Source organism: Spodoptera frugiperda, chromosome 27, assembly GCF_023101765.2.
Source record: "Spodoptera frugiperda isolate SF20-4 chromosome 27, AGI-APGP_CSIRO_Sfru_2.0, whole genome shotgun sequence".
Taxonomy (NCBI): Eukaryota; Metazoa; Arthropoda; class Insecta; order Lepidoptera; family Noctuidae; genus Spodoptera; species Spodoptera frugiperda.
In genome coordinates, this window is record NC_064238.1 from 11,203,551 (window position 1) to 11,221,093 (window position 17,543).

Here is a 17,543-nt window from a genome sequence, read left to right on the forward strand (position 1 = left end):
AAGTACTATTATAGGAAGATTTTAAAAGTTATTTAGGGTACAGTTTTATGCACAAAAAGTCTTGGCAACAGTCAAAAACATATTTAAAATGTAATTTACAATTACATTAATTTAGTTTCTGTCAATGTTTTTGTATTATGACAACACTTGAGTTATCGCTCGCCTCGCCGTTGCCCGAAAGCTGACGTCAGTGATTTTAGTATTTTACATTCGCGAATGGAAATAGTTTTCTAAAATTTATACAATTAAACAGTATCTTCAAGACGACGCGTTGATAACCGATACGTTAAAAAATGGCATCAGCGCCCGAAACAAAATTGCCAGAAACCGACAGCTCAGACGCGGGTTCTAGTTTCTTTGATGACTTTTGCATTCCCGTAAATTTGGTTATAACTGCAATTATCATAATATTGGTGTATAAAATATATGCAAAGTTTACAAAGGTGCCTGCTGAAAGCCCGGCGCTGGAGTTGCCAAAAATTCGTAAGGATATGACAGTTGCTGAACTTCGTCAATATGATGGTAACCAGCCTGACGGCAGGGTGCTGGTGGCAGTCAACGGGTGGATATTCGACGTGACGCGAGGGCGTAGATTCTACGGGCCCGGTGAGTGCATCCGCACCGCTGTTTATAAATAGAGTTGACATTACCATGACTCATTAATTATCCATTTAAAATGCAGACTGTGCACCTTGAGTAACCTTTCGCATTATAAAAACATTGAACATTTTTTTTATTGTTGATACTGAAACAAGTGCCATAAAATTAAACATGTTTTATTCAATATTTTTTTCTATTTATAAATAAATATACCTACCATTATATTAAGTAAATGGGACTTAATTTTTAATTTATTCTATAGGTGGGCCCTATGCAGCGTTTGGAGGGAAGGATGCATCGAGAGGTTTAGCTACATTCTCAGTGACATCATCAGACAAGGAATACGATGACCTTAGTGACCTTAACTCAATGGAAATGGAATCTGTGAAGGAGTGGGAGGCACAGTTCAGAGGTATGTGTCTATAATATTATTAGATCCCTGGTACCATCTATTATATTTATTTATTTATTAATACTTTATTGTACACCACAAAATCACATAGGACAACATAAATAAGCAATGTACACTGGGCGGTCTTATCACACAAGGCAATTATACTTGTTCTACAAAGTCTAAACATAATTTTTGAAGATACTGTTTGTAAATAGCCAGTTTTGAACTAATGTGATTTTAACCGTAGTATGCTGAAGTGCAGATCCGTGAAAGACACAAGGTGTTTTTTTATTGTGTCTCATAGTTATACCCTGCAGAATAGAGGCTAAATTCTTTGTAAACATATTTGTATACAATAGCACTAAATTTAGAGGTCTACAACTATAAGTTACAATACTGTCTGTACATTAATAAATGTATTAATTAAACCAAGATCAACAGATGAAGAGAACACTCATTGAGTGTAGCATTGGCTAAGACTGAGAGTAGATAGAATACTAGCCTTCTTTTAGCTTTTTCAACAACAACTGGAACTAATTCAAAAATTAACTTTATTCAAGCTTAATTTAAATAACAAATCTTATTAAATTACCGGCTTGAGGTTTTTGAAATCATTTGGCAAACAATTTTGACATTTATGACTATGACATTCTGATTTTATCTAATATTTTGTTTGGTCTTGTTTACTATACAAAATATATTAATATTTATATTATAATATAAATATAATGGAACCTCACAAGTAGCTATTTACTATTACTTCTTAAATGGACTATTCATCACAAAATTAATTATTCAATTTGAAACAGTAGTTCCAGAGATGCATGCAAACAAATTCTTCTGTAAATGTATAAATATGTCATTGTCAAATAATTACGTAAACAATATACCCGAAACACATATACATAGCTAATTTGTTTACAACACAAAAGTTACATGTACTTACTACTTAATAATATGAATATAATGTACCACTAATTAATTGTATTGTGTACATTAAAGATTAAATAAATTAATATAAGAGTGCTTTTCCACCAGAGATGTTCTGTGCTACATTGCTGTGGATGTGTTTGGCTTCCACCAATCATATTATAGCTTAGTACCGGTGGAAACGGACTCAGCTAAGCTATGTTTTTTTATATGGACATACACATGCTATGGATGGCTTCCCTAGTATCGATACATTGCATACTAGAGTCGCGCATATTATCCATACTGCTACATTGCAGCGACATATAGCTTAGTATCAGTGGAAATAATCACATAGTTTCACAGATTAGCTTTTACATCTTCGTAGCATAACTATATATCAGGTGGAAAAGCACTCCTAACCATTCATAAATATACATTTACTTTTAAATATCATTACATAAACAACTGAGTTTGTTGTAGGAAACCTTACAAATTTTATTTGTGTGACCTATTTCTTATTGACTGAAGGTGTATTATGTAAATTACTAACAAGAGGTTAAGGTGCTGTCTAAGTCTGTTAGTGGTATTAAAAAGCTAATGAGGCGTAAATTACCGCTTGAGTAAACTGTAGATGGGTATCTTAGAAGAGGAATATTTCTTGTATAATTAGAGGTGTAAATCGCTTACCACCAGGCGAGATTGTGGCCAAGCGCTATCTCTATATATAATTAACACTAGCTTCAGCCAACAACTTCGCCCCCGTTACTGGAATAAAAACCCTACGTGATAAATCAGACAATAACCTACCTCTGTGTCAATTTTCATTCAGATCCATTCGACTATTCTACATGCTGTGAATCAGTGACAAACATCCATTCAAGAGACAAGACGATATCATGTTTAAATTTTGATGTACTATGCCAAACAGTGTTGGAAAACCCCCTTGAAATTTGTATGGGAAAAAGAACGACTAGAACCACCTTTTTTTTTGAGGGGGGAAAATCATCCAAAGACTTCTCCCGCCTTGGGCGAGGCGAGAGGGAGTGTCAGACTCTTACTCACTAAAAACCACTCCGTTCCTTCTCCTACTTTTCGAACCGGAGCCCCGGTAAACCCGCTAGGTAGTCCGCAGCTCCCGATCAGGAAACAGCCCTACTGGGCCCCATCTGTGGTGGTCTGGTGGCTTTTTGAGGCGTCTAGAGTCAACTTAACTGTTATTTTATTCTGCTCTATAACCAACAAACAAGCACATTATAAAGCGCGATCTTTTTCAATATGTTTGTCTAAGTTCTAAAAATAATCGCAATCAATGCATCACGTTCATACGTCATTCGCTCAATTAATGCACACTGGGAAAATAAAATGCTCCCGATTCTTGATTGGAGTGTTTGCGGTAGACACACCTTGCCTATAATATCGGCTACCATACGTCATTCCATTGTGAAGTAGTAATAAAATAATAATTTATTTACCACTCCCTAAACTGTGCCTGCCTCCACATATTTCATGTGCATTCCACTGGGAGCTGCCTGTTCACATTATCGGTCTTACTAATAAACATTTATACACGCTGTATACACGCGTTATAACTTATTCATTACTAATAATCAATGTATAGTGGTTGTCATCTTATACACCCGTTATAACAGTTGTATAAGTGTATGTCATTTTACACAATCCTTATTCAGTCAGATGAGCTTGTTTAACGTGTGAATAACCAACAAATAATTTACTGTCGTGTCTTATCTCGTAACATATTTTAATTTAGTGGTTATTATGGATTATTTAGAGTATCTGCGCCATTTTAATATTCTCGAGTTGGACGATGAGGAACGACCAAGAAAGAGAAAACCTTATAAAACACGTATTGATCCCTTTTCTTTCAAATAAGTTGAATGTAATGTGTATACAGGTTTACTAAGAGATATGTCAGAGAAGTGGTGGACTTGATCCGAGAAGACTGGTAATCAGCCACCATTTTATCAACAACATACAATACCTACTGCTGGACAAATTGCAAGGCAATTGTTTATAAGAATACATTTTTAACAAACATTTCCTTAAAATAAAAGAACAATTTTATACTGAGATTGTATGTTATTTATTTGAGTTTCTAGTAAAATATTTTGTTATTTTAAATTTCTTAGACGAAGCTCTTGTTCAGCTCGTGTCCACTCATAGGCTTCTAGCATGCGTTTCATTTTCAGCCTTTATGACAGTTCTCATTGAGAACTTGATTTCTCATCATCTACTCATCCTTATCCTGAAACAAATAGGTAGTAATTTAAAAAATATATTATAGTTTTGAGAATTGACTGTAGCAGAATTTGGTAAATAATACTTACTTTAAACTCAATCACAAGGGATCCCAATTAGTAGCACGCTTCCTCATCTTTGCTAAGATACAAACGACTCCATTTTCCATCGTTATCAATAATTAAATGAATGCATATGAAATATAAATACGAAAAACAACACGACCTGGGTTTGTATTTATCTTTTTACATTTCTTGCGGAAAATGACATTTGACGTTTCAAAGCGCGTTCAAAACATGTTCTTAATTATAGATGTCATTTTACCGATTGGAAAATGTTAAATAAAATAATTTAAATATCTACACGTATGTATACTGAAAATATTTTGTAATCAACAGAAATTGTTCATTTCTTATTTTCTAGTCACTGGTAAATAAAATCATGTAAATATGAAAGAAAAATAGAAATAGAAAAGTGTGGTGTTTTTATCGTTTTAAGGTTTCGGAACACTTCTCAAAATGTTACCAGTAGTTAGTGTTATAACAATTAAATAGTTACTCAAGGCTTATACACTGTTTATTAGTAAAGTGCTGTATATCTAGCTATTCACTCCTTATTCATTGAATAAGTAATTAGACGTTAAACAGTTGTTTAACATATTTTTATTAGTAAGACCGTATGTGTTTAAGATGCTCTTAGCTTAATTGGGCATTTTACTGAATCAAAAATAAGTACAGTATTTCGATTTTCGACACATCGATAATTGTTTTACGATACGTTATAGTTAATTTTCTAACTATTTTTAAGAAATTAGTATGCTATTTGACGTATAAATACGGTAACGCCACAAGCACGATTGTATTCTCATTAAAAAGTTCATACATTACATATGAAAAATTATCTGCTCTGGTGAAAAAGCGCCCTTAGTGTATTTTGTTCAAACATTTATTACAAAAGTTCACACCAATTTATATTCCAATTGTTGTAAAAGGATTTTATACAAAAGGGGACAAACGTGTGAATGGCGTGGCGCAATGATTGAGAAAATGTTGCTGTATCAAAGAACAAACATCTCTATTGTATTTAATCAACTAATTACTTAATTGCAGTGTAAATAAGATTCATTATGTTATTTGTAACGTTACAAACTCTGGCTTAAATGTCCATAACATACGTATTTTTTGCACGAAGATATCATCGCTCAACATAAATTCGCGATCCATATTACTGATATTTCCAGACTTCCTTCGCATGTCATATCTTAAGTGGAGAACTGTGATCAATCTTGACATTTTCCGAGTCCGTAAAATGCTACGCTTGTCACTTTTTATGTTGTTATGCACACTGTATTACATTGGTTCTACTCTTTACGCCTTAAAACCTAATAAAGTTGAAGGTTACTAAGGAAAATCAGAGCTACCGCGACCAATAACCGTTTTGTTCCTCACACCCATTAGGAAATTAGGTTATCACAGCGGTTATGTTATCATATTTTATCAGTTACTCGTTGGAAATCGATGCGGCTAACCCCCGCCGAGCTATATCGTTCTATGAAAACGAATGAATAACAATATTATCATGATACATCACCACACCTGTTTAATTTCCCCGAAAAATCAAACCAGAAAGCATAGAAATGTGAGAATTTAGTTTCATTAATTATGTTAGCTAAGTTTTAAACTGATCACTGGAAAGAGCTTAACTCCTAGTTTGATTTGAACTTAACAAGACTAATAGTAGTAATTAGTCAATACAACCCAGTATGCATAACAAGGAAGCAATCCATTTTAAAAATCTGCAGTGTTTTGACATTTTCTATTCAACGTGTCCTTAACAAAAACTTGTTTCGGTCTACCAAAATTGTCTACTTAATAAATCACACCTACTTTAACGTTTTCCGCATTGGACAACTTTCTTCGACCTTCACCGGCCTGCCCTTTGTAGCAACCAGCAACCTAATATTTTTTACACTAATATGTTCACTGACCAACTGTATCGAGGCCAGTAGCGTATTTACTTAGATTAAAATGGTCCGATTTGATCAGATAAAGACGGTAAAACAAATAATTCACAACGAATCTATCCAGGTTCCTTAGCTTGGAGGTAGGTCATAGGAAAGACGAATCAGTTTCGGCCAAGAATTCTCATTGTAGTGGACTTATTTATTCAAGAATTTGACACTGCTCTCATTTGACGTCCAACTGGGAAATCTAGTGCCCCTAGAGGATACAAAAACAAGAATTTAGTCTAAACTTGTATAATAAGTTGACAAAAGAACAGGTCTCAGGCGAGCTTGAAGCTAGTTTTGTGTTTTGTTTAAAAACTCTAACTCTAAACTGTATCATCGTAAACAACAATATTTTTATTTCTAGTAGTGAATCAGCTGAAAAACTACAACGCCAATTTCTGTCGTCATCTATTGACTATGTCAAAATACATTATTAGCGAAGAAAATAACTAGTTCATTTTTATTCTGCAAAAGTAGACTTTTCGACACCCTAAAAGCAGTATAATACAGTCGAAATTTCAATAAAATCTAGTATCTACCAACTCCGTTTTCTGAACTTGGCCCCTTTAATTTTCAAATCTACACAAGCTTTCCTAATTTTTTTATTAGCGTGATCTTTCATCCGGAGCTGCGGACTACCTAGCGGGTTTATCGGGGCTCCGGCTGGCAGCGGTCATTGGATGATTTTCCCCCCTAAAAAAGCGTGATCTTTCGAATAAAAAAAAATGTTTAAACAAAGTAGCCTATACTATAACTATTAAACACCCCAAGTTACGTGTATGTTTATACAGACATCCACAGTTGAAGGTCACAAAGTCTACTTGGACAAAGACAGGAAAATCTAGAATCCGGACACACCTAAATTGCTTAAATTCAGAGGTCACACAAAACCAGTAGTTACATCACAAAACAAAATCCGTTGCACGTCTGATTCTGTCTGTCTGTTTGTCTAACTGTCTGTCAGGTGTCTGCCTCTCTGAAGATATACCCAATATTTTTTGAACGGATGATAATGCGGTTTTTCCGAGTAGTTAACAGTAATTCTTCAAAATGTCGAAGTGTATATTTCGTGAAGGTTGAATACCAGGTAGATTTGTTACATGAGCCGTGTGGGCGTAAAGCTAGTACATAAGTACTGAACAAATTCATTGATTGGTAATCATGAATACTTACTGAATCATGAGATCCATTGGAAGTCACGCGTAGTAACATGCGGGGATCAGAGATCAATGTTACGTGTGTAATTAATATGCTGACGTTAGGCGCCGGGAGTTGAAATTACCTAATATGTTATTGCTAGAAGTCTGGCAACGCCTTCGTGATGGAATCATAACAGTATTACTCATTTATACACATGAGATGTTATTCTTGGATCTTGGTCTCGATGCTTATATCTGTGATGAATGATAAATCTTACGTAAGTTCAAAGGACCGAGTGCATTGCTTGTGATATCAATGTATTATCAGCTTTTGTTATACTGCGATGTTATGTTGCAGTTTATAACTGATAAGTTCTTATATCATCTGGCATTAGTGGACTGGATTGTCTTCTTAATCATTCTGAATTTTCGTAGCCTAGGTGGCAGCACTGTCGAAAATTAGTACCTACCTTAAGTAAAAGATGATATTTACTCATGGTATACCATCTATATGCCTCTTAATATTGAATTACAAGTGTGTGCCGCCTGTACCTCCAAATTACATATCACTAACAATATTACCGCCCACACCATTGTCTGCTTTCAGGAAAATGTAACAAAATGAGTATTACATATTGTATTACGCATGACTCTTCAAGTGCATAAAATATCTCGAGATTATTTTGATAGGGCGTAGCACAATGTTGGATAATAAAAATCGATATCCGGATATCACATAACTTATACAGCACATCAATAATGTGCCATATTGTACATAACATAACGTGCAACGCAAAAACTTTATCAAAATAATAAACATTTTGTTATCAGATTCGACAGGTGCAGTTCTATCGTTTATTGAACAAACAACGATTTTATTTTATGAATATGGTTCAGCTATGTTTTATGCCAATGCGGATATAATAAATAAATGTTCTATTCTCTCCGTATCATTAATCGTAACTATGCTACCTCCTGAGATAGGGAATTAATTGAATATCTTCTTAATTTTATAAAACAAAATCGTAGCATTTGTTTCTCAGCCTCCAAGCAGTCCAAAGCGGATCATAGAGTTTCCGATCTGACTCCCAATTTACTCCCAAATCTTAGACAATAAGGAAAGTTTTATTACGTGCCCCTCTAGATCCAAATCTGTCTGCAATTTGGATGATAGCAGATCTAAGGTAATTGTGTTAAAAAAGTACTTTAGTCCCATTGAAAGGGGCGCATTTGTGTTAAAGTGAATTAAACTGTAATATGTTAATGAGGTGCACTCAAGTTCACCGCCTGATTGCACCTGTGTTTGCACACTTGTGCAGCATACAATTATTCAAATATAAAATGAACCGCTCAGACTCTCGCTGTGTTAAACTAAATTCAATTAATACGATTGTTATTTAATACATCATTTATAAACAGGTAACTCTGTCTATCAATTAAGACCGTCTTAAAAATCAGAATACCCCATTTAAGTGTGTGAGAGTCATGCTTCGGCACGAATGGGCTGGTTCGACCGAAGTGAGTCTCACAGAAAACCGACGTGAAATAACGCCTACGTTGTTTTGTTGTGTGAGTGAGGTTACCGGAGGCCCAATCCTAGATTCCCCAATAATCCTTAAATTCTTAAATAAAATCCCAAAAGACCGGCAACGTACTTGTAACGCCTCTGGTGTTATGACTTTTCGGGTGTATATGGATGGCGACAATTGCTTACCATCAGGTGACGCGTCTGCTAGTTAACCGGCTTATACCTTAAAAATAACAACTTATCAAAGCCAGTAACCCCAATGCTAATCACCTCAACTAATGAACACAACACAAAAGAATGAACTAGAAACAAAAGTAAAACTCATCTGTTCTAATGTTTTTGTTATGATGACATTGACAATGAATATTACGATACCACTATCGGTTATTTTGGGCCAGCGTGCTCTGAATACATACTCTCATTAACCAAAAACTGCGATATAAATAGGCAATCGTGTCCCGCACGTGTAGGCTTCGCTTTGTCACAAATAAATCGGCGTGTATTCATGAATGGTGTTACAAAAGACTATTGTGTTATTTGAATTCAATTTCGGTCAACGGAGCAATGTTTGATGACTTCTAGAATTAAATTCACCTTATCCTATATACGTATCTCGATCTCTAATCGTGGTTTTTGTTTTTTGGTCTTGAACGATAAGTGTTAAACAATATTCATAATATTGTTTTGGTAGGTACTGTCAACATGTTTATGTTATCGTGTATTGTTATAATATGTGTGTATAAACGAATTTTATCTCCGCCATATCAATTCTAACTGGCAAAACCTTTCACCTTGGTAGCAATTTTGGTTTGTATTGTTGATTGTTTTCTGTATTATGTAATGTAAGTAATTGCAAAAGTTAGGTTAGTTAGTTAAGTTTTAACTTACGAATGAAACAAAGTGGTTTTTACTCGATTTAGTTTTTTTTTGCAGTAGATTTAGGAGGATCTTCTCAAAAGAAGATCCTTTTAAATATGCATATTATTTGAGTGTCATCATCTTTCGTTACCTATAAAGATTTCAAGCCTGATTTTCCCATTAAATATAGTAACCAGTATCAATATAGACAGTATCAATATAGACCACGCCTCTTCCTTATGCAACCATGTCTGGTATGAATTTGGGGACTCAAACCTGATATTTTAATTTTATTCGTACCCAACAGGCATGACGACCTCTAGACTAACGAGGCAGTTGATAGACGTCATACAATGCCACAAAATGCACAATACCACAATAAGGGAAACCTTATAACTGATAAATATTGGTGCTTCTTTGATTGTCTTCCTCTTTTATATTGACCAAAATGAGCTCGAAACTAACGTACAGAACTTGAAATAGGGATGATGACGAAGCAGGGAAATTAAGAATCTATTTAGTCCGTCAGTTAGGCAATGAAAAAATTATATTCGAAAATAAAAAATACGTGTCGAATGTTTTAAAATAATGTAAATCTTTTTGTTCAAAGTGAATGCGTGTCATTAGTTGGATTATATGGAACGGGCCGTAATAGCGGTCCGCGGTTGGATGGGACGCGCCTTACTTTTACACACCGCTACAACTATAGACGGATGTCCGTCTTGTACATTATTTTAAAACAAAAATAAGTGATTTACCCAATTGTCGGCCCAAAGAATGTGTTTGTGTTCACTTTTTAGCGTTTGTCCGGCTTTCCATCGATTGTGGTGCGGTTATAGTTGTAGCGGTGTGTAAAAGTAAGGCGCGTCCCATCCAACCGCGGACCGCTATTACGGCCCGTTCCATATAATCCAACTAATGACACGCATTCACTTTGAACAAAAAGATTTACACAGGGAACCGCTTTGTTTAATGTACGTAAAGTTGCTCAATTACTGGGCGCCAAGAATTTGCTTTGTCGAGTAATTGTCGGTGCCTTTCAGTTACTTTGTAGGGATATTTGCAAATGGCTGACATTAGAGTTTGCACGACTCATTATACATTGTTATGAAGTGTTAGCCTGATAAAACTGAGGCCAGTCTCATTGAGCAAGCAGAAGACTATTATTTTAATAGTTTTCAGTTACGAATTAAAACTTGTGCTGACTGATTTCTACATGATTTTTATTACCATACATTCATTTGATTTATGACTATTTTGCTCTAAAAAGCGGCTTGTAACCTCGAGTTTCAATCACGCAGTTTTCAGTTTAGTCCGTATCTCTATGAGCAATGTAACTAGTGAAGAATGTTTACTCCTACATTAAATACACCTTTATTCAAGAGAAACGTCCTTATATGTTGCTCTTTAAATTAACTGTAAGCCTATGGGAAGCCAGTTTCAGTAGGTCATGCTCCGTCCACTGCAGCTTGGAGCTTAACGGTAACAATGCTTTAGTAGCTATACCACACTCACTCTGCTCTACTTACAAAACCAAAGCCTCTTTATTACACTTCACGACTCACCATGTTCAGAAAACTATGTCTAATTATAGACTGTAGTAGTTTTAAGTTTTAAATATAACGATAGTAACATTAATCACCCACCAGAACGACAGTTAGAATTAGGGGGAATAATGCGTTACGTTTGTAAGGTGAAATGTACAGAGTTACCAAAAATTGTCGTCATATCATATTTCTTTTTGTACTTGGTGTTTTGTAAAAGTGGTTCAACAAAGCCACAAAGCAGGAAGATTCCTGACAAAAATGTGTTGAATTTTAATACAAAGGGCAGAATGTGGAGATTATTTTAACCAAAATAGGAAAAGAGTTTTAAAAGGATGGCTCTTAGCATTTAGGACAGTAAATCTACATGGAAATCTTTGATCCCCACCATAATCCAGAAAGAAAAGTAATTATACATATATAGTGTGTATTATTTTTCTAATATTTAACTATACATATACGAAACAATATTAGTTGGATGGTTTTGTATTCCCTCGTGCATTGTTTGAATTGTTAATCGATTTCAGATATCTGAAAATAGAACGTAGTGGAAGCCATATGTTTGGTTCTCTGACTATAAATATTACTTGAGTACTAGATATTTTCCAATATTATTTATATTCATGTTTTGTATTTGTACTAACAATCTTCTAAATATATTTCAAAGGTGACTGACTGACTGACTGACTGACAGACTGACATAATGATCTATTAACGTACAGCCCAAACTACTGGACGGAACTGAAATTTGGCATGCAGGTAGATATTATGACGTAGGCATCCGCTAAGAAGAAAGGATTTTGATCAATTCTATCCACAAAGGTATGAAAGTTTGTATGAAACATTGTCAATTTTAAACCGACCGGGCCTCTGCCCGATCGGTTTAATATTCTCGGTTTTAAAGTCGCAACTTTGCATGCATAAAGCTACTATGACGTAGGCATCGCTTCAGAAAGAATTTAGTTAAATTCTTTTAATAAAAACGATTCTTAATGCAAGCGAATTTGACAAAAGCTAATGTCTTATAAATTTAAGAACACTACTTGAAGACTGTTTTGAGTCGTTTCTCAAATTTCAGGTTCTCATAAAATTTTATCTAAAAAATATTTTTGTTTCTCCACTTCTGTCGTCTGCCCCCAACATAACAGCGGTAGTACTTGCGACTTTCTTAATTAGATCCTTTGTTAGAACTCACCATACTTTAATTGTTCTCGAAGAACAAAGGAGTCTTGAGATCCCTCATCTACTGCAATTTGATCTCAGCATATTCTAGCTATAGCTACTCTTTATTGAACATTTTTTTTAATGAAAGAAGTTGTTAAATCTGTTGACCACTTAAGACAATCAAGGCGTCTGAACTTGAATAGGTGTTCCATTATTACTTAAAGTATCATGTATCGAGCAGCGAACTTTACTTCTTGAAACAAAGTCCGTGAACGACTAGGTTTTAATTTGTAAAACATTTCTATTTTTTTTTATGATAAACGAGCAGGCGGCTCACCTGATGGTAAGCAATCGCCCGCCGCCCATGGACACTCGAAACACCAGAGGCGTTTCAAGTGCGTTGCCGGCCTTTTGGGGTTAGGAATTTAAGGGTTGTTGGGGAATCAGAGATTGGGAAGAAAGTAATTGGGCCTCCGGTAAGCTCACGCAAGGGTTGTTTCACGTCGGTTTTCTGTGAGGCCGGAGTATCACTCCGTTCGAGCCGGCCCATTCGTGCCGAGTCATGGATCTCTTGCACTCTAAGCCCGTATTGGGTCGTAATTGATGTATTATTTCAATGAAGACGGCTTAATCTTGTTAAAATATCTCTTAAATAGAGCTCTATCTCCCTTACATTGTAACAATTAACCTTTTGACACTTAACGTTACAAAACGAATTACTCACGATATTTTTTTTTACTGTAGTGTGTACCAGTTTGTTTGTAAAGAATAGGTTTATTATTTAATGAAAATCTGAATATTCAAAATATATAAGCCGTGTATGATAAGGCCGCCCATTGTACTCAAATTACTATTATAATGTAAATGTGATGTATGGTTTTATGTACGTGTGCAAAAAAGTATAAAATAATATAATTAAATAAAATATACACGTAACTTACTTAATTCTGTAGTTTAAGATTTAGATCAATTGTTCAGAATCTGAGCCTTCCCATTATGTTAAAAGTCATGTCTTTCAAAAACTAACATCATCCTTTTAAATTTTCCAGAGAAATACGACCTGGTGGGGCGGTTATTGAAACCGGGTGAGGAGCCTATAAACTATTCAGATGAAGAACCAGATGAGACTGACACCTCGACGCCTACACCTGTCGAAGATAAGAAGGAGCAATAGATACTGGTACAATATACTCGAACCAAATTGTTTGAAGCAGTCAAATATTGGTAAGGATTATTGAGAGATATGTGTGCTTAGACAAGGAATTAAAACTAGAATATAGTTTAAAAAATATATTACTGTATGCAACAATATGAATATTATTCTGTACCCTTAGTACGAGTTTGCTTTACGTTTAAAATAATTGAAACGAGGGTTCGGCGCTCTGATTGGCAGGCTCGAAAAAACTAACCAATCAGAGCGATTTAAACGTAAAGCAAACTCGTACTAAGGTTACTGAATTATCGTAATTGGCATTGTAGTAAAACATTAACGGTTCGATAAAATACAAGTTAAGTGTTTGTAAACATCACATTAAAGTTTAACATTAAACAGAACTCATGTAAAGTTTACTTATAATATCATTGTTATGTACGCTATCACACCTTACAATTAAACTGTGCAGATTTAACTGTACAGCCCGACTGTACATTTAAATCCTAGATGTGTATTAAGCAAGCAGTTGTACTGTGTAGTTTTAATTGAATCGAATCAAGAATAAATAAAACTGCACCCTTAGCTGCGGCGCTCGGTGGCGCTCTGATTGGTCGGCTCGAATAAACCAACCAATCAGAGTGCTGAACGCGCTCTCGTTTCCATTACTTTAAACGTAAAGCAAACTCGTACTAAGGGTACTGTACAATTAAAACTGCACAGTAAATCGTTAGGTGTGTAAGCTGTATGGGGGAGGTGTGTAGCGTGCATTAATAGTCAAGTAAGTTATGTACGCTAAAGTTAGTTCCAATTTATGCATCATATTGATGCTGCGTCCAAAATGTATACAAAATAATCCCGTGTCTATACATGCGTATCCTTCAGTAATCTTGTTGTAAATTATTAAACTATAATGTAATGTTGTACAAATTTTTAATTTGCTTAATATTTGATTGCTAACAAACAATTTGGATGAAACAATGAAGCTGCGCATTTTAGTTCTTTAATGTAAATTGAAGTGACCGCATATATGTAATATTTATTTATGCTTAGTGATTGTACACTGTGATCGTATTGACTCCGTATATATTTACTTAATGTTTCTTTCTCTTTATGAAAAGTCGTAAAGAATTAAAAATCGTGGCTTCGATCACAAATCAAACGCTCCTAGGGGAAAGAGTACGTGATTTTCCTGTATATATGAAATCTATTGTATCATTTTCACTGTTTTAACTGTTGCTTATTGCGGATTTTTGAATATATTATTATATATTTACAGTTTCACTAATTGAAAGACTGAGTGATGGCATATTAATTTAAATGAATGATGTAAAGAGAATCTAATCATTTGTTGCACATTCCCAACATTATTTGGACATTAAAATCGTTTTGTTTTGTGCCAACCGATGTTGAAGTCTGCGCGGACGCGGATATGCCATTAGTATTTAAATTAATATTATTGTCGCGGCCACGTTGTGTGGCGACAATTTATTTGTTTTACGAGTTGATAAATTTATTATTACATGTCAATCTTAAATAAGTTTTATTACCAAACGGTGCAAGTCAATATGAAGGCACCTTGCAGTTGAATAAACTGTAATATATTTTCCATGCCAGAACTGTAACCATCGTGGAACATGAAATTGAGATGTAAATAAATCGACTTACAACAAAAATTCTAAATTTTAAATAATACGTTTTGTCCTAATTTATACTCTTATGATTATTTGTATTGATTGTGCATTTATATTGTTTGTAACGAGCGTGTAGTTGACTGTCCTACGACTAAACAACGCCGGCGAGGCAGTGTTAGTTATTTTAAAATATCTGTCAGTAAATCTGGCTTCATTTTAAATTATACTTAATTTTGTAATGCATTGGCCTGAGTAGCGTTCAATAGTTTTCGGAGAATCACAATAACAACGAATGCGATCCTTACTGGACCCCACCTGATATTCGGTACTTATTAGTAACACGTTAATTATTATGTGTATAGCAAGCGATGAAAAAAAATACAAAAAATAAATAAGGAAATGTGCATAATACGTGTAATTAAGGATCTAAATAAATGGAATACTTATTTGTGGTAAAATGACGTGTGCGTGTGGTAAATAGTTCGTTCCTTTAGTGTCGACAGCGATGCGATATTTCAGGCAACATCATTTCATTTTTTTAAACTACAGCTTTCTATTTTCCTTTAACTGTATCATCCTAAACATGTTATAAATTCTATTCTACTCAAGTACAAATTATATTATGATTTGCCTCAAATATCTTTTTCGCTCGTAAATTATTTTTGTTGTAATCATACTTGTTCATTGTTTTTTTATTAGTTTGTTTTAGTTTTTTTTTGTAAGAACATTGGTGTATGAACTATATTGGAATGGGATTATGGTAATTATTGTTATATCTGTATGTTTAAAAATGCTTTGGATTATGTAAATGTGTAATAATTGGATGTAAAGTGAGGCTTATATTGCTTTGCCAAAGATATTAGAGTACGTCATTAACAAGCTTTCATTATTAACACTTTGGAATATTTTTTGTAATGAGGATTTAGATTTTACGCAAATATTCAATTGGGCAAAAGACCCAAAGCTACACTAGCGCCTCTTGTGTCGCGAAATTCCTCATTGAAATTAATGTAGTATTAAAGCACACACAGCACGCGTCAGTAACGCTTAGAGCTGTGCTAATCATGCGGATTAACTTAAAATTAACATTGTCAATTATTCCAAAGCATTTTTAAAAAACATTTCGTTTTAAAATATGCAGTAGTATAATGAAATTTTTGCTACTTAAATCCGAACAAGCTTTATCTGTTTTGTTAAGCCTTCATTTGTATTGGAAGCTTTATGTACTGAAAATGGATATGAGATTGCATTTAAGATGTTATGACTATATGGAGAAATATATTTGTATAAGGGACTGTTGGTAAATCTTTTAATAAATGTATATTTTTGTAAAAAAATCGTCGATATGAAGACATCTAGAGAAAACTGTAATTCAATGAAATAGCGCCGAGCACATAGAAGTGCCATGTATATTTATTAAAGCATTATATTTTACTGTATTGAATAATAGTTATTATTTGGTTTATGAACAGTCTCATAGGGTTAGAGTCTAAATTACGAACTGCCTTTAGGCCTAACAAGACTTGGGCCGTTGCTACCAACATTTACACTGTATTGCATGCTATGATCTCATGAAGACCGCCTTCAATTGCTCGACCCGTAATAGCTGATAGCAACGTTTCAAATAAGACGTCTGTAGGCCTTATTATAAGAATTATGAACATGTCTATAACAAATGAATTTGGGGAATCCGTCGTTTTAAATTTGATCCCAAATGTTTGTATAGAGAGTATAGATATCGGAACTATATTGGAAGATGTAAAGGTATAGAGTATCGTTTCGTGTATAGTTTTGAAATCTTTGTGTCGGTGGAAGTTATTCCTATATCGTGTACTGTAAAATGTGGAGTTTATTGGTATATAGCACCGCAAGATGTTACTAATTACTAAATACCTAAAATGTTTATTTTAACATTGTCACATGAATTTAATTAAAGCGTTTTACATATTTCTTTTGTTTTATTAACTATTTTAATGTGTTGCCTATCCTAAATGTTTGCAAAGTATGCCTCATACATACATCAACAGCCTATAAGTGGCCACTGCTGACCAAAACCTCTTCTCTCATGGAGAAGGTTTGAGCAATAATCACCACACTTGCTCAATGTAGGTAGTATACTATAGTATGCCTCATCAAGCCCCTATAATATTAAAATCAATAATTGTAGTGCTTGTGCATCTCTCTAACCCTTTAGGAAATATAAGTCTTGCTATTACGACTAAAATCAGAATGATTTGGTTTAATATACCTAACACCAGATAGACGAGAATAGGAATAGGACATGGCCCTTCCAACCGCTGAATTGTGATGGATGATTACTATTAGTCCTTCAAAAATTAAATAAAACTATATCCTT

At 34.3% G+C, this 17,543-nt stretch overlaps 1 protein-coding gene across 1 annotated transcript; it reads left to right on the plus strand.

Moving 5' to 3' along the window:
- The first annotated feature begins 142 nt into the window (after nt 1-142).
- Nucleotides 143-17,134, plus strand: LOC118263469 (membrane-associated progesterone receptor component 2). Its single transcript, XM_035575489.2, has 3 exons — nt 143-606; nt 863-1,012; nt 13,453-17,134. The coding sequence occupies exons 1-3, from the start codon at nt 294-296 to the stop codon at nt 13,575-13,577; spliced, it is 588 nt and encodes a 195-aa protein (XP_035431382.1). The 5' UTR covers nt 143-293; the 3' UTR covers nt 13,578-17,134.
- Nucleotides 17,135-17,543: the final 409 nt, after the last annotated feature.

What these genes read in the sequence shown, in the direction of transcription:
- LOC118263469 (XM_035575489.2), top strand. Translation starts at nt 294, where the DNA reads ATGGCATCAGCGCCCGAAACAAAATTGCCAGAAACCGACAGCTCAGAC. An exon ending in GCGTAGATTCTACGGGCCCG is followed by an intron (nt 607 to 862) that starts GTGAGTGCATCC and finishes TTTATTCTATAG; the next exon opens with GTGGGCCCTATGCAGCGTTT. An exon ending in GTGGGAGGCACAGTTCAGAG is followed by an intron (nt 1,013 to 13,452) that starts GTATGTGTCTAT and finishes TAAATTTTCCAG; the next exon opens with AGAAATACGACCTGGTGGGG.